At 33.7% G+C, this 17,413-nt stretch overlaps 1 protein-coding gene across 5 annotated transcripts in view; it reads left to right on the top strand.

Annotated features, from left to right (window-relative positions):
- camsap2a (calmodulin regulated spectrin-associated protein family, member 2a) overlaps nt 1–17,413 on the top strand; it is a 74,283-nt gene that overhangs the window by 34,902 nt on the left and 21,968 nt on the right. For 2 of the 5 annotated variants that reach the window (XM_005170467.6, XM_009296260.5), the window contains exons 3-6: nt 6,694–6,855; nt 9,813–9,896; nt 16,058–16,090; nt 16,872–17,013. In XM_005170467.6, the coding sequence (XP_005170524.2) occupies nt 6,694–6,855; nt 9,813–9,896; nt 16,058–16,090; nt 16,872–17,013 (421 nt within the window). 5 annotated transcript variants of the gene reach the window in all.

The following is a 17,413-nucleotide window of genomic DNA, read 5'->3' as shown; positions in this document are numbered from 1 at the left end:
GAACTCAACAATGTATATCCTGTGATCAGCACATTGCGATAATGATGCTGAAACTCTATATTGTTTAGCCCTAGTTGTATTACTTAAACCAAGTTTTTGTTCAAAATAACTACTATGCTGGATTGAATTGTAACCCAAAAATGGGTTAGAAATATAATCTATTATTCTTTGTGACAAAAAAAACCTAAATCTACAGCAATGAAGATTCAGCAATGAAAAATGTATCCATATAACAATAAAGATATATTTCATTTGTTTTTAAAAAGTATCATAATATCACAAATATGCTTGTGACAAATTTGAAAAAAAAAGTGACAAATTTGCTTGAAGACACTACAGTTATCTAATATAAAACATTTTAACACCAAGTGCATAAACAAAACATCCTAAGATATAGAATCATCACTACCCTAAGAAAATGACGTTTGTTCAAACCACTTTTTTAAAATTGCAATTTATGAGGATTTTTTGGGACAACCTAAAACAACAAATTGTGTTATGTTCATTCATTCATTCATATTCTGAACCGACAACTTATCCAGCACGTTTTTACGCAGCAGATGCCCTTCCAGCCGCAACCCATCTCTGGGAAACATCCACAAACACACTCATACACTCTGGACAATTTGGCTTATCCAATTCACCTGTACCGCATGTCTTTGGACTGTGGGGGAAACCGGAGCACTCGGAGGAAACCCATGCAGGGAGAACATGAAAACTCCACACTGAAACACCAACTGAGCCGAGGCTGGGTTATGTTCAGTCCACTTAAATTGGTATTAACTACTAAGTTAACTTAATTCCTTCATGTTGTCTCAAATCAAATCAATTATGTTTTCTTCATTTATTGACTGTTATTGTCCCTTATGTATGTACTTTAACCTGTCCACCAAGTTACCTTCACATACACATGCACACACACACACACACACACACACACACACACACACACACACACACACACACACACACACACACACACACATACGCACCTACCAGTACCTGACTGTTGTTGTTGTTGTTTTGTTGTTTTCGTTGATATTTCTTTGTATTTGTATGATCCCAATTTATGTACCTTTTAGCATATTCTAATAAAAAATAAAAAGGCGCATAGTAATCTCATGCCAAGATCTGACATGATAGAGAAGATTTAGGTAAACAAAATCAGGGGTTTTTTTTTTAAAGTTTTTTTGCACTTTGAAATGCGGTACAGCTCAAATTTGCCTGTTTTTAGATCTGAGTTGGGAAGACTCAATGTTTTTAAATTGTATGTATTCTGACAGCTTGCAAAATGTAGACTAGCGAAAAGTGACAGTAATGCAAGATTGACTCACAAAAGACTTACCTTTGCTTAGGAGCTCAAGAAAGAAAAGAAAAAAAGTTTTAGAAATTATCCAGTAATATTTACAGCTATACAATCATTTGACTGCCTTTAAAAACATTGATGTTCAGTTAACTGAAAGGGCCGCCACTGTAACACTGTCTATCAGATGTGCTCAATTCGTCTTGTAGTGTTTCCTGATTTACTGTTTACCCACTGTGCAGCAGCTCCTTTCCCCAAGGTTTACTTTCAGCGAAACAAAATCAATACCCTCCTAAAGTGTCTTATCTCTCTGTGCACACAAGCCTTTTAAGAAGACAGACATGTATTAATTTGTGGTCAGGATGGGGTGGTAGGTTCTTTTTATTTGCCTGTACACAGAGGAACTGGTGGCCGTGACTGGGACAATCTGCTGTTTTGCTTTTTTATTTTAAAGGGATGAATTGAGGATGAGGTTAAAGACTTTATTATCACATTTACAGCTGCCTTTCTGTCAGATCGAACCATTGTCCTCTGGCATCAGCTTTATCAGCCACATACTAGTTGCTCACTCTATATTTTCTTTTTGTCAGATCCTTTTCTGTATAAACTAGGGCTGCATGATATTTTGAAAATGTAACATTGCGATATTTTGTAAGTCTGCGATGTATATTGCAATATGAATACAATTTCACCAGATGGCTTGAATATCCATTTGGAAAGAATGTATAATTGTTGGGATTGGGATGATTCTGTTGGTGTGTGCATCTGCTGCATAGAATCTAATAATCAAAGTAAAAGCATAGATAAATACAATAAAGAAAATGTTACGTTATGAAATATCGTTGTATTGTTTTCCAAATCTTACAGTTACTAATGGTACAATACTAAGTCATAGGCCTCTAATCACATGCAAATGATACATTATAGCAGTGGTTCCCAACCTTTTTCTTTGGGGCCCCCCCAATAAACATATACAAACATTGGAGCCCCCCCACCATATAAATACACACGCACGCACGCACGCATGCACACACATATGTACTGTGTGTGTATATATATATATATATATATATATATATATATATATATATATATATATATATATGTGTGTGTGTGTGTTTGTGTAATATTAATATATAGTAATATGTATAGAAAATATTAATTAATCAGTTTTAACTTGTCTTGGCCTTCAATAAAACCAAAATTTAGGTAGGCTTTGTCATACTGTCTAATCTTTTTCTTCGCCTCTGAAGAATCACTGCATTTACGTTTGTCTGCCATTTTTGTTTTGATTTTGCCTTTACGATACGTTGACAAGCAGATTGCGCGAGTGAGCAAAATTTAAATAATTATTTAAAGTTATTCATTTTAATTATTTTCACTATTATGTTGGAATTTTAATCATGTGTTTAGATTATTTTTTATTTTTTTGGGCTGCTCGATTTTGGGAAAAATCATAATCCCGATTATTTTGGTCATAATTGTAATCACGATTATTCAAAACCATTGCCAGTTAAGTTCAAAATTATTAGCGCTCCTGAGATTTTTTTTTTTTTATAAATATTTCCCAAATTATGTTTAACAGAGCAAGGAATTTTAACAGTATTTCCTATAATATTTTTTCTTCTATTTGTTTTATTTTAGCTAGAATAAAGACAGGTTTAAACATTTTGAAACCAATTTAAGGTCAATATTATTAGCCCCCTTAAGCAATATTTATTTTTGATTGTCTGCAGAATAAACTACCGTTATAATGACTTGCCTTATTACTCTAATTAAGCCTTTGAACTGCACTTTAATCTGAATGCTTGTATTTTGAAAAATATCTAGTAAAACATTATGTGCTGTCATTATAGCAAAGACAAAAAGAAATCAGTAATTAGAAATGAGATATCAAAACTATTATGTTCAGAAATAAGTTATCAAGTTATCATCAATCAGAAATTGGGCAGGAAAAGGTTTGCTAATATTCAAGAGGGCTAATAATTCTGACTTCAACTGTATACATACAGTTATTTTCCACCCTGCAAAGGAAAGAGAAATGAATACAATAGAATAAAAATATGAAACAAACTGTGCTTTAAGCATCTTCACTGTAAGAAAAACACTTTAGCTACAGCATTCCTTCAGTCAAGAGCAGCGAGGGTTTTCTCGTTATGTTTGTTTAATAATGATAAAAACAGGCGGCAGAAGGATTATAGCGTGCTGTATCTTTAATGGTTTCTCTTTCACGTCTTTTGATCCTCAACTCGTTTGTTTATTATACAAATGAGGGTTAATGTTAATAATCCCTAAACACCGCGTTTTGACACCTATTTGACCATTAAAGCGCTCACGTTAAGATGACTTTAGATGTCTGCGCTCCTCTGCTCGTCTCAGTGTGCGAATGAGAGTGAATGCTGACCGGCTGCATGCTTCTTACTGCGTGATCGTGCTGCACACACACATAAGCTCTTTCGCCCTTTTAAGAGCAACACGTGTACAACTGTGGCGAAATATGATGCAATAATCATTTATCTCGATTAATGTTTTTTATAATCGTTTGAAACCGAAATCCAAATCGGATTTTCGATTAATTGCAAAGCCCTTTATAATAGTGGACCATTTTTATGCCTTTTTCTACTTCAATACTTATCCTCTCCCGCGCCCCCCCCTGTGAACTCTGGCGCCCCCCTTAGGGGGGCGCGGACCCCAGGTTGGGAACCACTGCATTATAGTACTCAACATTGACCTATAATAGACTTAACATTGCATATTTTGCAGTGTGACTATTGCGATCGATAACATTGCAGTTTTAATGCTGAAATTATATATTGTGCAGCCCTACTGTAGAGATGCTTGTGTGTGAAAATCCCAGTAGATCAAAAGTTTCTTAAAAACTAAGATGCCAACAACCACGTTTAGAGTCACTTAAGGGCGTACTTAAACTATGCTATCCGAACCGTGCCCAGGCCCATTTCCCGGATCGTTTGAGAAGTGCTCTGAAATGTTCAGTTGCCCGGCCCTGGCCTGGTTGGAAGAGGTGTTCACTTGGGCTTTGGCGCAAGACGTGGCGCAATAGTCTTTTGCTAGTTTCAGCTTGGCGCAAGAGTCGTTTTGAGGCATTGCGCTACGCTGTTTAAATAGCAAATGCATTAGCGCTCATTTGTGCGCCCATAGCTGTTCTGGTCTAAAAAAGAAGGCGTTCTGAGGTGGACCGCTGGCGCGTTGCTATTTTGAGAAACTATAATAGATTTTTCATTAGACCAAAACTAACCCGGTCTAAACTCCGTCGCAGAGTTGCGCCTCGCTTACGCACTGCTTAATACGCACAAGAGAGCAATAGGCGAACATTTTTACATATGAAAAAATTTAAATATTAAGGATATATATATATAGGATATAATAAGAATATATAGGATATAAATATAAAGGATTAAAATATTACAAAACATATTATTTTCTAGCTTACATAAATATCAAAAATCACTGCTTTTATGTCTTCTTCATCTCGGGAGGCTTTTTCAGTTCATTCATAACAATTTGCTTTTGTATAATGTTATTATTATTAGCAGTATTATTTATTATATTCATATGTATATTTGTTTTATTAAAAACAAGCTTAGATTTGCCCACCTGTCAGGTTTAAGATCATATGGGGCATGGCAGGTGTATTTGGAAATAACTCAGTATTTTGAGCACACTTGGTTATTATTGTTCATTTATTCGTTTGCTAGAAATTAAAACTGAATTTAGAAATAGTTTTGAAACAAATCTTTGCGCTTAACAAACGAAATGAATTATTTATAGGCTAATTGATGTCTGTGCGTAAAGGTTTCCCTATCCAAGAGCGAAAGTGAAAGTAGATCATTTATCTCTCATTCTCAGAGCAGTAGATGCTCTGTTTAACAGTTTTCTGTTTAAAAAAAAACTGTTAACTGTTTGCTTGTGAAATGCTCATTTTTTCCACTTAGACTTACTTTGCGTCCTGTAAATAGCGAATGCGCTCTTGGCGCGACGCAGCTGACTCTTAAAGGGAATGGGAGATGAGACTCTAATTGGTTTATTCTTAAAACACACCTATAACTCATTAAGAAAATAAACTCAACCCTTTTAGACCATTCGCCGAAGCGCAAGGCAGATTTCCCGTCCTTAAATTAGCAAAAACGCGTCCTGACACGCCCTGCTCTGCGCATGGACCGTCAAAATAGAGCCCATAAACTTACATTTTTTACATTTTAAATGAGGGATATGGATGTGACCAGAGTTGACAGTATACAACGTACTTTGTAGAAATTCTGTGAATTAAACTGCACAACCAACAAGAAATAATGCTCATTAAAAGGATAAGTGTTGGCTCACTGTAGAACAAACGTTTTTGCATTTATGAGGAAAAAGCTTGGTTATGGATGTTACAGATGTGAAATCGGCACTTGTCTGAGTTAGTTAAAAGCAATATAATTGTTCGAAAACATTTACATTTTTGAGTATTTTTACAGTACAGTAAAATACAAGTCTACACAAAAGACCTTGAAAGGGTTTTGCTATTTTGGTTAAAACTTTTTGGTTGAAAGGTTGACATTTGGATGGAATTGCTTCACCTCAACTACCAACTTCAGCACCAACTTCATATATCATTTCAGCATCAATGTTGCAATGTGTGTGTACACAATAGTCACATCGCAGGATCTGCAATGTTGAGTTAGGAATGGGATTATAGTTGAACTGCACAACAATTAAGAATACATGAGATTTGTGGAGTCATTGCAAATATTACCATAACAGAGTGAATCTTTATCATTTGCATGGGATTTAAAGGCATTTCAAGAGAGTTTAAAGCATTCAAGCACAAAAAAGTACATTTGTGATGTTAACGAAGAATAGTTTGACTGAATTATTAATGCAATGAAGACTATTTAGTTTTATTGTACATTTCATTATTCAATTTCTCTACTTGAATACTGTTTGACTCTGGAAAACAATGTAGCACTGATTATTTTACTTTTTTTGTGCTGTATTGCAATTATTCTTGCTTGGATTTGTTGATTCATTTATATACCTGAGTCACACCTTTACAAATTCACTCCAATCAATCTAACTGAATAAATTCTTTGCAAATAGAGTTGTTCAAGCCATCTGGTGAAATTGTATTCATATCACAATATATATCGCACAAAAACAAAATATCGAAATGTCTGGTTTTTGCTAAATTGTACATCCCTACTTTCAACATATCATTTCTTTAATTTTGAGTAACTGTCTTCTCTATGAAAAATTAGGTCAAGCAACAGGGGATAAACACTGCTGTTTCCAGCACAACACACTCCAGAGACAATGACTGACTGGGTATTGAAGAGTTGCAGTTTAACAATGAGAGTTTAACAATGCTTTTATTGATTTGTGGTTCACAGAGCGCCCACCTGGCCATGATCGACACTCTGATGATGGCGTATACAGTGGAGACAGTGAGCGTGGAGAAGGTGATGGCCTGCATGCACCAATACTCCACCGATTATCCAGACGGAGACGTGCCCTACGACACAGAGGATGCCGTCACGAGCTGGATGAATAAGGTCATTTTGGGAGGTTTCAATACTACAATTATGCATAATGCTTTGATATGACATTGTCTTGTTCATGTTTTTAAAGCCACTTTTCTACTGCGCTTTTTGTATCTTTCAGATTTCTTTAGTCCAGTTTTTCTCAGCTGGGTTTGCATGTTTAAATTGGATTTAATTATTGTTATCGTTATACTTATTGTTACAGTTGAAGTCAATTATTTGCCCTCGTGTGATTTTCAAATATTAGCAAATATTTTCAGATTTTATTTAAGGATTTTTATTTAATGCTGAAAACAAGATAAACACATTTATTATAAGACTCCTGACAGCGATTGCCTTCATTTTCAGAGCTGATGCTGTTTCCTCAAATCGAGTTAAAAACAAAATAAGCACACATAAGCTATAGTTGGACATTTTTCAAAAACTCACAAAGCTCACAGTAACCAATGCATTAAATTGCGTTTTCAATCCACCTTACATACGTTTTCAATGTAGGGCTTTATATAGTAAAAACCTTTTTGTCTGCCCCTTGTGTAGCCTCACCCCTCATACTAGATGGAAAGCAGTGGAAAAGCCCCCAAAAGTAATCGTACCAAATCAAACTGCACCATAGTATGCACTGGAAAAGCACCTTGACACAAGCTATGTATCCTTTGTATTCAAAGTTGTGAATTTAAAGTGTTAATTCCTAAAATATCAGCTACCATATCGGTATCGGCAGATAAAAATGTTTTAATTACAGTTTTTCTCAGTGGCTTTGGTGCATTTCTTTTAACGCTATTTACATTTGCACAACAGGTAATGCATTTCTCAAAACAATTAGACATTCATGCACATCTTAGTAGCAGTTTCTCATTCCTTCCAACAAATTGTGAATGCTTTTGGACATGCATCAATTTCTTTCATACAACTCTCTGCTGTTTATAACATTATCATTTGCTTATGTCATGTCAGTCAAAACTAACTGAACTTGTGAATGCTGAATAGTCAATCCATATAAAACTAATCGTCCTCATTTCATTACTTGAGTCATTAAAGACAAAAATGTTAAACTAGTTGTCAAATCTGTCAAGCTAATTTTATTTAAAAAATCAAGTATTTTTTCCCCTGAAAATGTCTTCTAAATTGAATAATTTCATGAATGATCACAGACCTGTGTGTGATGTAGGTTCAGTTCCAGTATGTACTGCAGTATTGTTTACAGTTGTGCACAGCTCTACCCAATGGGAGTTTATGTTTGTTGTAAATAAGGGTGTGTTTATTCTTTTGCACAATGCTGTGAATAAATTAGAATTGCAAAGAGAAAATGCAGTAAAAATGTGAAGCATTCATATTCAGTGTCTTGTACTCAGATGCCTCACTAAATGCAGTGATGTCTAACTTTACTGTATTTTTCAAATGGCTGTGCAAATAGTATATAGTGCTGTCTTGAGCATTTTCTGAAAGTGTCACCAAAATCAGACTTTTTTGCATTGGATTAAATGTCCAGAGTAAACTGACATAATGAAACAGGACAAAGCCATTTGACTAACAATGGTGTCAGGACTTTTCTTCTTGACGACACTGACACTTCCATTGACCTCAATACTTGCTTTTGAGGAATGAACTCTCCATTTTGAGCAAGTGACCCGCTTTTGCAGGTTATCAGCTAGGTTTTGCAGTTTGTACTAATTGTTTTGTGAAACGCATTAACTGTTGTGCAATTGTAAATAGTGTTGTGAGAAATGCACCAATGCCACTGAGAAAACTGTAATGTCTTTGCTTAAGGAAAGACAAGATGTAAGCAGTGTGCAGGGTTTCTCTGCGAAGGAAGAGGACTTCAGAATTGCAATTTGTTAATGATTTTGCAAAAAGAAAGGTTTAAATGTTTCTAGATGTGTTTGTTGTTGTTTCTAATAGCTTAAAATAAAGTCACTCCACTGTATTTGTTTGACTTTTGTTTTTGATATTAAGCTTAGAATTCTTTTTTTGTTATAATTTTATATTCATAAGTGGTACAATTATCAGTCTACATATTGGTTATCGGCTTTGAGTTATAAACAAATATCAGTTTTGGCCTAAATATTTACATTAATGCAATTTATGTTAATTCACCCTCCCAAAAAAAAAACAAACTCACCTTTATGTCATTCCAAACCTGTAAGACTTTTATTCATCGTCAGAACACAAATGAGGATAATTTAAAAAAAAGAGAGAGATTTCTGTTCCCCAAAAACTCTGACAACAAAACAACTTCAGCATGTTCATAAAGAGATCAAATGTGTGAAACAAGCAGTTTAATGTGCATTTTAAGATTTGATGTGGATCTTAGCATTTACATCCAGTTTTTTTTAACACCATAACCCAATATGAGCCTAAAATTAAAGAATTTGCTCTTATAACATGACTTAGTTTCCTGTCCCTGTATTGTCTCTCTGGGCATCTCTGACCGTCTACGAAGGGACGTTTCTGGATATTTGTTTACATTCCTTTGCAGGCCAGCTGTACCGTCAGCCTAAATCCAGACACTACTGTAAATGTACACACACACACATGCTAAATAGACCATGAAGGACTACATTTCCACATTTCAGGGATATTTATTTAAATGCAAATGCAGAATTTGTTATAAACTTGAAATTAGTGTATTTGTCGCACTTTTAATTTTAAAAGTAACATGACTTAAAAATCTTAGACCAAGATACACAAATAAAAATACATTTTAAAGCAAGTGTTTTGTTTAGATATTTTTTTCAACATTTAATAAATAGATTTTAATTTTGCGTTTTAATAAAATATAATATAATATAATATAATATAATATAATATAATATAATATAATATAATATAATATAATATAATATAATATAAGCTTAAATAAGTTAACATAAGAAGGGAAACAGAAGTGTTTGGACTGAATATAATGGCAGTGATGTTTTTTTAATGCACAGATCCTCAAAGGCTCTTCTGTTTTACTCTTTTTTTTCAAGGTGAATGAATACTTGAAGGAAATCATAATGCAGGAGCAAAGGCGGATGGAGGCGCAGAACGCAGAGCCTGTTGAGAATCCAAAGGTAAATGTGCACTTTCTGCTCTCGCTCTGAATCAGCAGTGACTCAACCGTCGCTTTCATCTGGGGGAGGAAGATACAAAAAGATGGATTTGTTTTTGGTCATAATGAGTACTTGCATGTCTCTGAAATCTGCTTAAAACGTTCTGCAGACATGAAATGCTTCAAATACAGGTTATTCTGATCAACAATGCGCATACATATTTGGGAGGAAAATACAATGCTTAATTAATTTTAAATTAATCTAAATTTACAATTTTAAACACAAAGCAAAAGGATTGCAATACTTTAACTCATCGCCTAAAGGTTTTGTCAGTCGTTATATTGTTATTTCAGTATTTTTTATGCTAAATGATATATGTCTTGTTTATTAAATATGAATACATGTGTTTTGACTAAATTAACATGGATTCATGTCATATGATTTTTATTGCAGTTTAGGTAGGTTTCAAAACTTGTTAACAAAGGTTCGGCAGTGGGACCACGCCTCACTTTGCCACCTTAACCAATCACCTACTCCCTAAAACTTATTTAAGGCAGACCGTCCCTCTTTAGACCAGAACAAAGTCGGTCTATTGTCTGGCGCAAAGTGCGCCTGGCTTACACACTACACACAAGATGTAGAGCAATACACAAATATCTTTACATATGAAAAAGATATAATATATTAAGTGTATATATATATATATATATATATATATATATATATATATATATATATATATATATATATATATATATATATATATATATATGTATATATGTATGTGTATATATATATATATATATATATATATATATATATATATATATATATATATATATATATAGATATATATAGATATATATATATATATAATAAGGATATATATATAGGATATAAATGATTAAAATATTACAAAACATATTAATTTCTAGCCTACATGAATTTAAAAACCACTGCCGTCATACTTTCTTCATCTCGGGAAGCTTTTTCAGTTCATTCAATTTGCTTTTGTATAATGTTATTATTATTAGCAGTATTTTTTATTATATCCGTATTTATATTTGTTTTATTAAAAATAAGCTTAGATTTGTCCACCTGTCAAGTTTTAGACCATATCGGGCATGGCAGGTGTATTTGGAAATAACTCAGTATTTTGACCACACTTGGTTATTATTGTTCATTTATTTGTTTGCTGGAAATTAGAACTGAATTTAGAAATAGTTTTGAAACAAATCTTTGCGCTTAACAAACAAAATTAATTATTTATAGGCTAATTGATGTCTGTGCGTAAAGGTTTCCCTATCCACGAGAGCAAAAGCGAAAGTGAACTTACTTTACTTACTTTACCTCTAATTGGTTTATTATCAAAAACACACGTATAACTAATTAAGAAAATAAACTGAACCCTTTTAGACCATGCGCCACGGAGCAAAGCGGATTTTCCCATCCTTAAATTAGCAAAAATGCGTTCTGACACGCCCTGAAAGCATTTGCGCCCTGCGTTTTGTGCTCTGCGCATGAACCGTCAAAATAGAGCCTTAAATGTTTATACAAATGGAACATTAAACATTATTAAAGACTTGAAAACATAACAAATAAAATTTGTTATTAACTATTAATATTAGTCTGCTACTTCACATTCTTGTCAGAAAGGAAGTAGGATTGTTCAGTAAGTGTTGTCTGAGTTGACATGAGTTCACAGGACGCTGCCGGACATCATCACTTGTGTTGTCGTGTTTTGTAACATACTGCAGTTGCAGGGTATTTCTGACTTTGCTGAATCACAGTGTTGCTGATTCCTCATGCAGACGCTCCAGCAGGCTGATGGAAGAGCGATGTTTGCTGAATCATGTCTAAAACGTTTAGCATTTTATCTTCTTGTCCTGATTTGACAGTATATTTGGCGAACATGGTGGGATGACGTCAGTTTTTCACCTTGTTTTACCTTCTCACTAAAGGAAAAGAGTGTTTATGTACACCGTGTCCTTTATTAAATAGATAGCAATAGCAATTATTACATAGAAGCAGTAATTCTATGTTTAAAATAGCAAGGTTGATCCAATTCTGATTTACTTACCATTGTGTTGATATAATAAAGAAGAAATTTCAACAAATGTCCTGCTTGTGCTAGTTCATGTAATGGCAAAAAATAACTACTGCCTTTTAGCTTAGAGAAGTATCACAGCATGATCTGATGTGACACCTTTCAGGGGTTTGGTGAAAAACAAACTGAAATTTCATGTGTTATACCATGTTCTAAGCAGATGCGATGCTGTGAGCTTATTTTTAAGGCCATCAGGGTCAAAAGTCCTTAGGAAAAATGCATGAATTTCTATTGTTTATATACAATTTGACTGTGTTGCGGCCACAATTTTTTCAGTGTGTTTTTTTTAGTACACAGACACGCTCTTTGACTATATCGTGGTGTCAGTGTATTTTTTGACCAGCTCAAGGCAAAATAATATGAAAGTTTTTGTAAGTTTTTTGACATTCTTGATGTGGCAGTTTTGGACGTTACTGTAAGTATAAATGGACAGTTTGACCAACTTGAGGTGGACATTTTTTGTGTTTTTTTAATAAGTGCAAATGCTCAGCTCTTCTCTAATAAGTATAAATGCACAGTTTGACAATCTCAAGAAAAAAATAGAACATTAGTAAGTGTAAATGCACAGTTTATCTCAGGGCAAATATTTTACAGTTCTTTAGAAAGTGTAAACCTACAATTTGACCATCTTGAGTTGAACATGTTAAATGTTTCTTTTGTAATAATGAATATGCAATTTGTCTGATTTGAGTTGAAAATAATTAATTTTTCTTTTGTAAGGGTGAATGCGCAGTTTGACCACACTAATTTGGAAATTTTAAGCGTTTAATTTTTAATGGGTAAATGCGCAATTTGACCGCCTTAAGTTGGAAATATTAAATGTTTCTTTTTAAATTGTGAACGCTAATTTTTACCATCTTGAGTTGTAAACTTTAAACGTTTCTTTTTTAATTGTGAACGCGCAATTTGACCGTCTTCAGTTAAAAATTTTAAATGTTTTGTCAGCGCAATAGCCTAGTGGTTAGCGCGCTGACATATGATGCAGTAGCACGTTAGGATGTACCATGTTCGAATCCCGGTTCGAGGACATTTCCTCCCCATTGACTAAATTTGACTGTCTTAAGTTAGAATTATTAAATGTGTCTTTTGTAATTGTGAATGCGCAATTTGACTGTCTTAAGTTGAAAATGTTTAACATTTCATTTGCAAGTGTAAATGCGCAATTGGATCCTTTAGAGTTGTGATTTTAAACATTTTTTTTTTGTTTGTTTGTTTTGTAAGTGTGAATGCCCAATTTGGCTGTCTTGAGTTGTGAATTTGAAACTTTTTTGTTAGCGTGATTGCTCAATTTGGCCATCTTAAGTTGTGAATTTTAAATGTTTTTTTGTAAGTGTTAATGCACAATTTGTCCACCTTGAGTTGGAAATTTTCACCGTTTCTTTTATAAGTGTGAATGCACTAATTGACCATCTTCAGTCAGAAATTTTAAACATTTCTTTTGTAAGTGTGAATGCACAATTTGACCATCTTGAGTTGAAAATATTTAATGTTTCTTTTGTAATTGTGAATGTGCAATTTGTCTGTTTCAGTTGGAAGTATTGAATGTTTCTGTTGTAGGTGTGAATGCGCATTTTGACCGTCTTGAATTGGATATTTGTAACACTTCTTTTATAAGTATGAAGGTGCTATTTGACCATCTTGAGGCATGAATCTTAAAAGCGTTTCAGTTTTGAACATCTTTCTTTCACGTTCGTAGAAATGCACAGTTGAATCACGTTGAGGTGCCAATTATTAATATTATCTTTAGTATGAATAAACATACAGTTTGATATTGTTTACACAGCTATTTAAAAAAATGATGTGTACAAAACACAAATTGACCAAGTTGTGGGACGATTTTGAATGTTTTCCTGTAGTACACGAACGCACGGATTGACCAACTGGAGACGGCAATTCTAAACAGGATTTATAGTATATGTACTGTATATACAATGTACCAGTTCATCACATATGCACAAATATAACAACTTGTTGACCAATTGACATGGTAAAACTGCATGTGCTGACACAACCAATTTACTTGTTCTGGTTGAATCTGTGATACTTTTTTATCTTTAATTAAAAAAAAAATCCACAAGACTGATTGCTTATTCACTTGCGCTATATCATATAGTATAAGAGCACGCCACTTTAAAATAAAAATCAGATTGTGTGGTGTGTACAGCATAGCAACAACACATTGGTCTGTAAATGATGACTACATTTTAATTTCTAGGTGAGCTTATCATTTAATGTCACATTCGGAGCGAGTGTGAAGTGCAGAGTCATCAGACTGCACTGTTTTGGGCGTCTGACAGTATTCGGTTCACCCGTCCCGGGGACACACATCTGACGCTAATGAGAGCCGTCAGTTCTCATAGGCGGTGTGTGTATGTGTGAGTTTGAGAGGCAGTGCGGGCACAATCAGTGCTGAAGAGGAATGTCAGGCAGTTACACAACATTATAAACATCCTGCAACAGCCAGCATGGCATAAAGCACTCAGACTGACACACAAACACAACAGATGATAACAGCTCTGCTAATATATAACAGAACGAACACACTCTTATGGACATTCACTGTTATTAACAGGTCTTTTTTTGTTGGTTTTTTGCCCAGCCGAAAGTACACTCTTGTTTCTAGACATAATCTGCAGGCAAAAGACTAATCCTGTAAGTTTGCAGTCTTTCTATGGCATCCTGGGTAAATGTGCTTTAACATTGTGATTCGCAGGGGTTTAATTTCTGTCAGTTTTTCTGCTCTTCGGGTTTGGACCCCTGCAGATGTTTTGGCATGCCTTTGATGATACTGTTCCTGATTCCAGTCTTTTAAGCCTTGAGAGAAGTTTGAGAGAAGCTTAAAACTGTAATAAAAGCAGAAGCATGGCAGGAACCAGGACACGGTGTCCTCTGGAGAGGGGACAGTGAACGGGACAATTTTTTTTTATTTTGGTTTCTATTTCTGTCTCGATGTTGTCGTCTTTCCTTCTCTTTTGTGAGTGAAACGGGATCTCAAATAAGAAAGACTTTTAGGCGGGAATTGATTTTGACCAATGGGAATTGATTGGATTGTGGTGGTTTGCTATTGGTTGATTTTATGTGAGTGACAAGTTGATGACGCCCTCATGTCAGTTACTAAATATACATTTTGTGAATTTCAAAAAGTGCTAATATTACTTTGATATAAGATAAAGTGTTTAAAATAAATACTGAAATATTCTGTAAAAAATTATTTTGATTTAATATCAGGTGTTTTATTTATGTTTATTGTATATTATTATTATTCAAGTGTATTATTAATATTTTATGATTTTTAAAAAAATTATTTATTTCTATTTCTTAAAGATTGAGTTGTTTGGCATTTTTGCCTTAATTGACAAGACAGTAGAATGACATGAAGTTAAGTGGGACAGAGGGAGAGAAATGTGATTGGGAAATATCTGGGCCTGGATCGGTGTCATGGTATTTGTCAGTTCCCTATTTTATTTATTTTATTTTATTTTATTTTATTTAACTATTTTATTTATTTATTTTACTTTATTTATTTATTTTACTTTATTTTATTGGTTTATTTAATTTACTTTATTTTATTTATTTATCTATTTATTTTGTTATTTATTTACTTCATTGCATTACTTCATTTATTTATTTATTAAACTTTATTTAATACATTTTTATTTACCTATTTTATTTATTTATTTAACTATTTTTTTATTTGTTTATTTATTTTACTTTATTTCATTTATTTTACTTTATTTATTTTATTTATTTTACTTAATTTTTTTGTATTTATTTTACTTTATTTTATTTATTTACTTAACTATTTTTTATTTATTCATTCATTGAACTTTATTTTATTTATTTAACTGTATTTTATTTATTTATTTATTTATCTATTTATTTTATTTTATTTGTTTTATTGAAAAAGTTACTAAGGTTTCTTCAGATTGTAAGAGTTTTATTATATGCCTGTTTCTGGTAAAGAAGGAATTATCAGGCCTAATGTTATATGGGACTTGAACAGCCAATTAGTCTCAATGATCTCTGATGTATCTACTCTTTCCTTTTCTCTCATTCATTCTCTGACCGCCTGAAGTCTCCAACCAAGTGGTACATGAAGCTGGTTCCTGTAAGTGCTACTGTCAGATGCCTGATCAATCTCAAGCTTGCGTCTCATTTCTGTTGTCATGGAGACACTTCCACATTCCTCATTCCTCATTGTCATCAGCTTCATTCAAGTCCCCCTGACAATACAATGAACCATTTATGGGTGTTAGTATCAAAATGTTAATCTAAGATTAGTTTCAAAGGAGAGGGAAATTTATAATATTGGATAAAAGATTATGAGGGCAATTTATTATAATTTTTTTTTGATTATGATGTGAAAAGATGTGTATACGTTTATAACAAGCACTATATACATATGAAAAGTACATTTTGATTTCATAATGACGTTTAAGTCGATTAAAGAAGTTAAAGATGATAGACTCTTTACTATTGTTATAAACTGAGGCTAACATGAGTCAGAATGAAGTGCTAGAGCTTAACAGCCTTGATTGGCAGAGTTGTGAAGTAAACTAAACACTATTGGCTATTTTAAAAATGAGGCGGAGCTACTCAACATGCCTCATCCTGATTTCAACTTTCAATTGCAATGACGTCAGAATCCTCGCACAAAGCTGCACATTTCAAGGCACTTCAGGGGATCTTTGACTGTTGCCATAAACATACAGTAGAAAAATAGATCTACTGTTGCCATCCATGGTATCCACCACTTCTTTTAGTTAATTAAATTATTTTTTTTTACATTTTACATTCCATACAACTGAATAGACCTCTACAACCATAGTTATTGTACACAAATATGTGTTTTACTCTCCTGACTCGCTGTTGGTGTGTGTTTTCTCCAGGCGCGTTACAGGAAGGAGCAGGTTCTGCCCAAGTGTTTACCGTGGATCCCTCCGGTGGACAACCTGCTGAAGGACAGCACAGATGGCTGTGCTCTCGCCGCCCTGCTGCACTTCTACTGCCCCACCACCGTCAGCCTGAGAGGTGCACAAACCTGCCAAAATCAGCAACAATACTGAGCACAAATAACACACATGCTCCACATATGAATTCAAGAAAATGATGTAAACTATGATGGATTGTATATTTGTGTCAAAGTAAATTTGGAAATCACTACCCCCTTTTTTATTTGCAGTTTCCATACTGTCCCAACTTTTTCTAACTTGGTGTTGTACAATAGATAGGTTTTTGCTACTAAAAAGTAGCACGTTGTGATCCTGGATTAACATCTATGTTAATCTATTTTTTGTTCAGAAATGTAATCCATACCTTTTCCCTAATCCTAAACCCAACCATAACTGTAAATAATTCCCAAAATAAGGGGGGAATATAATTGCATAACAATCATGTTAATCATAAACCTAACTGTAAGTCGAAGCTTAAC

Source organism: Danio rerio, chromosome 22, assembly GCF_049306965.1.
Source record: "Danio rerio strain Tuebingen ecotype United States chromosome 22, GRCz12tu, whole genome shotgun sequence".
NCBI lineage: Eukaryota > Metazoa > Chordata > Actinopteri > Cypriniformes > Danionidae > Danio > Danio rerio.
Note: the sequence above shows the minus strand (reverse complement) of the source record. Positions and strands in the feature narration are given on the sequence as shown.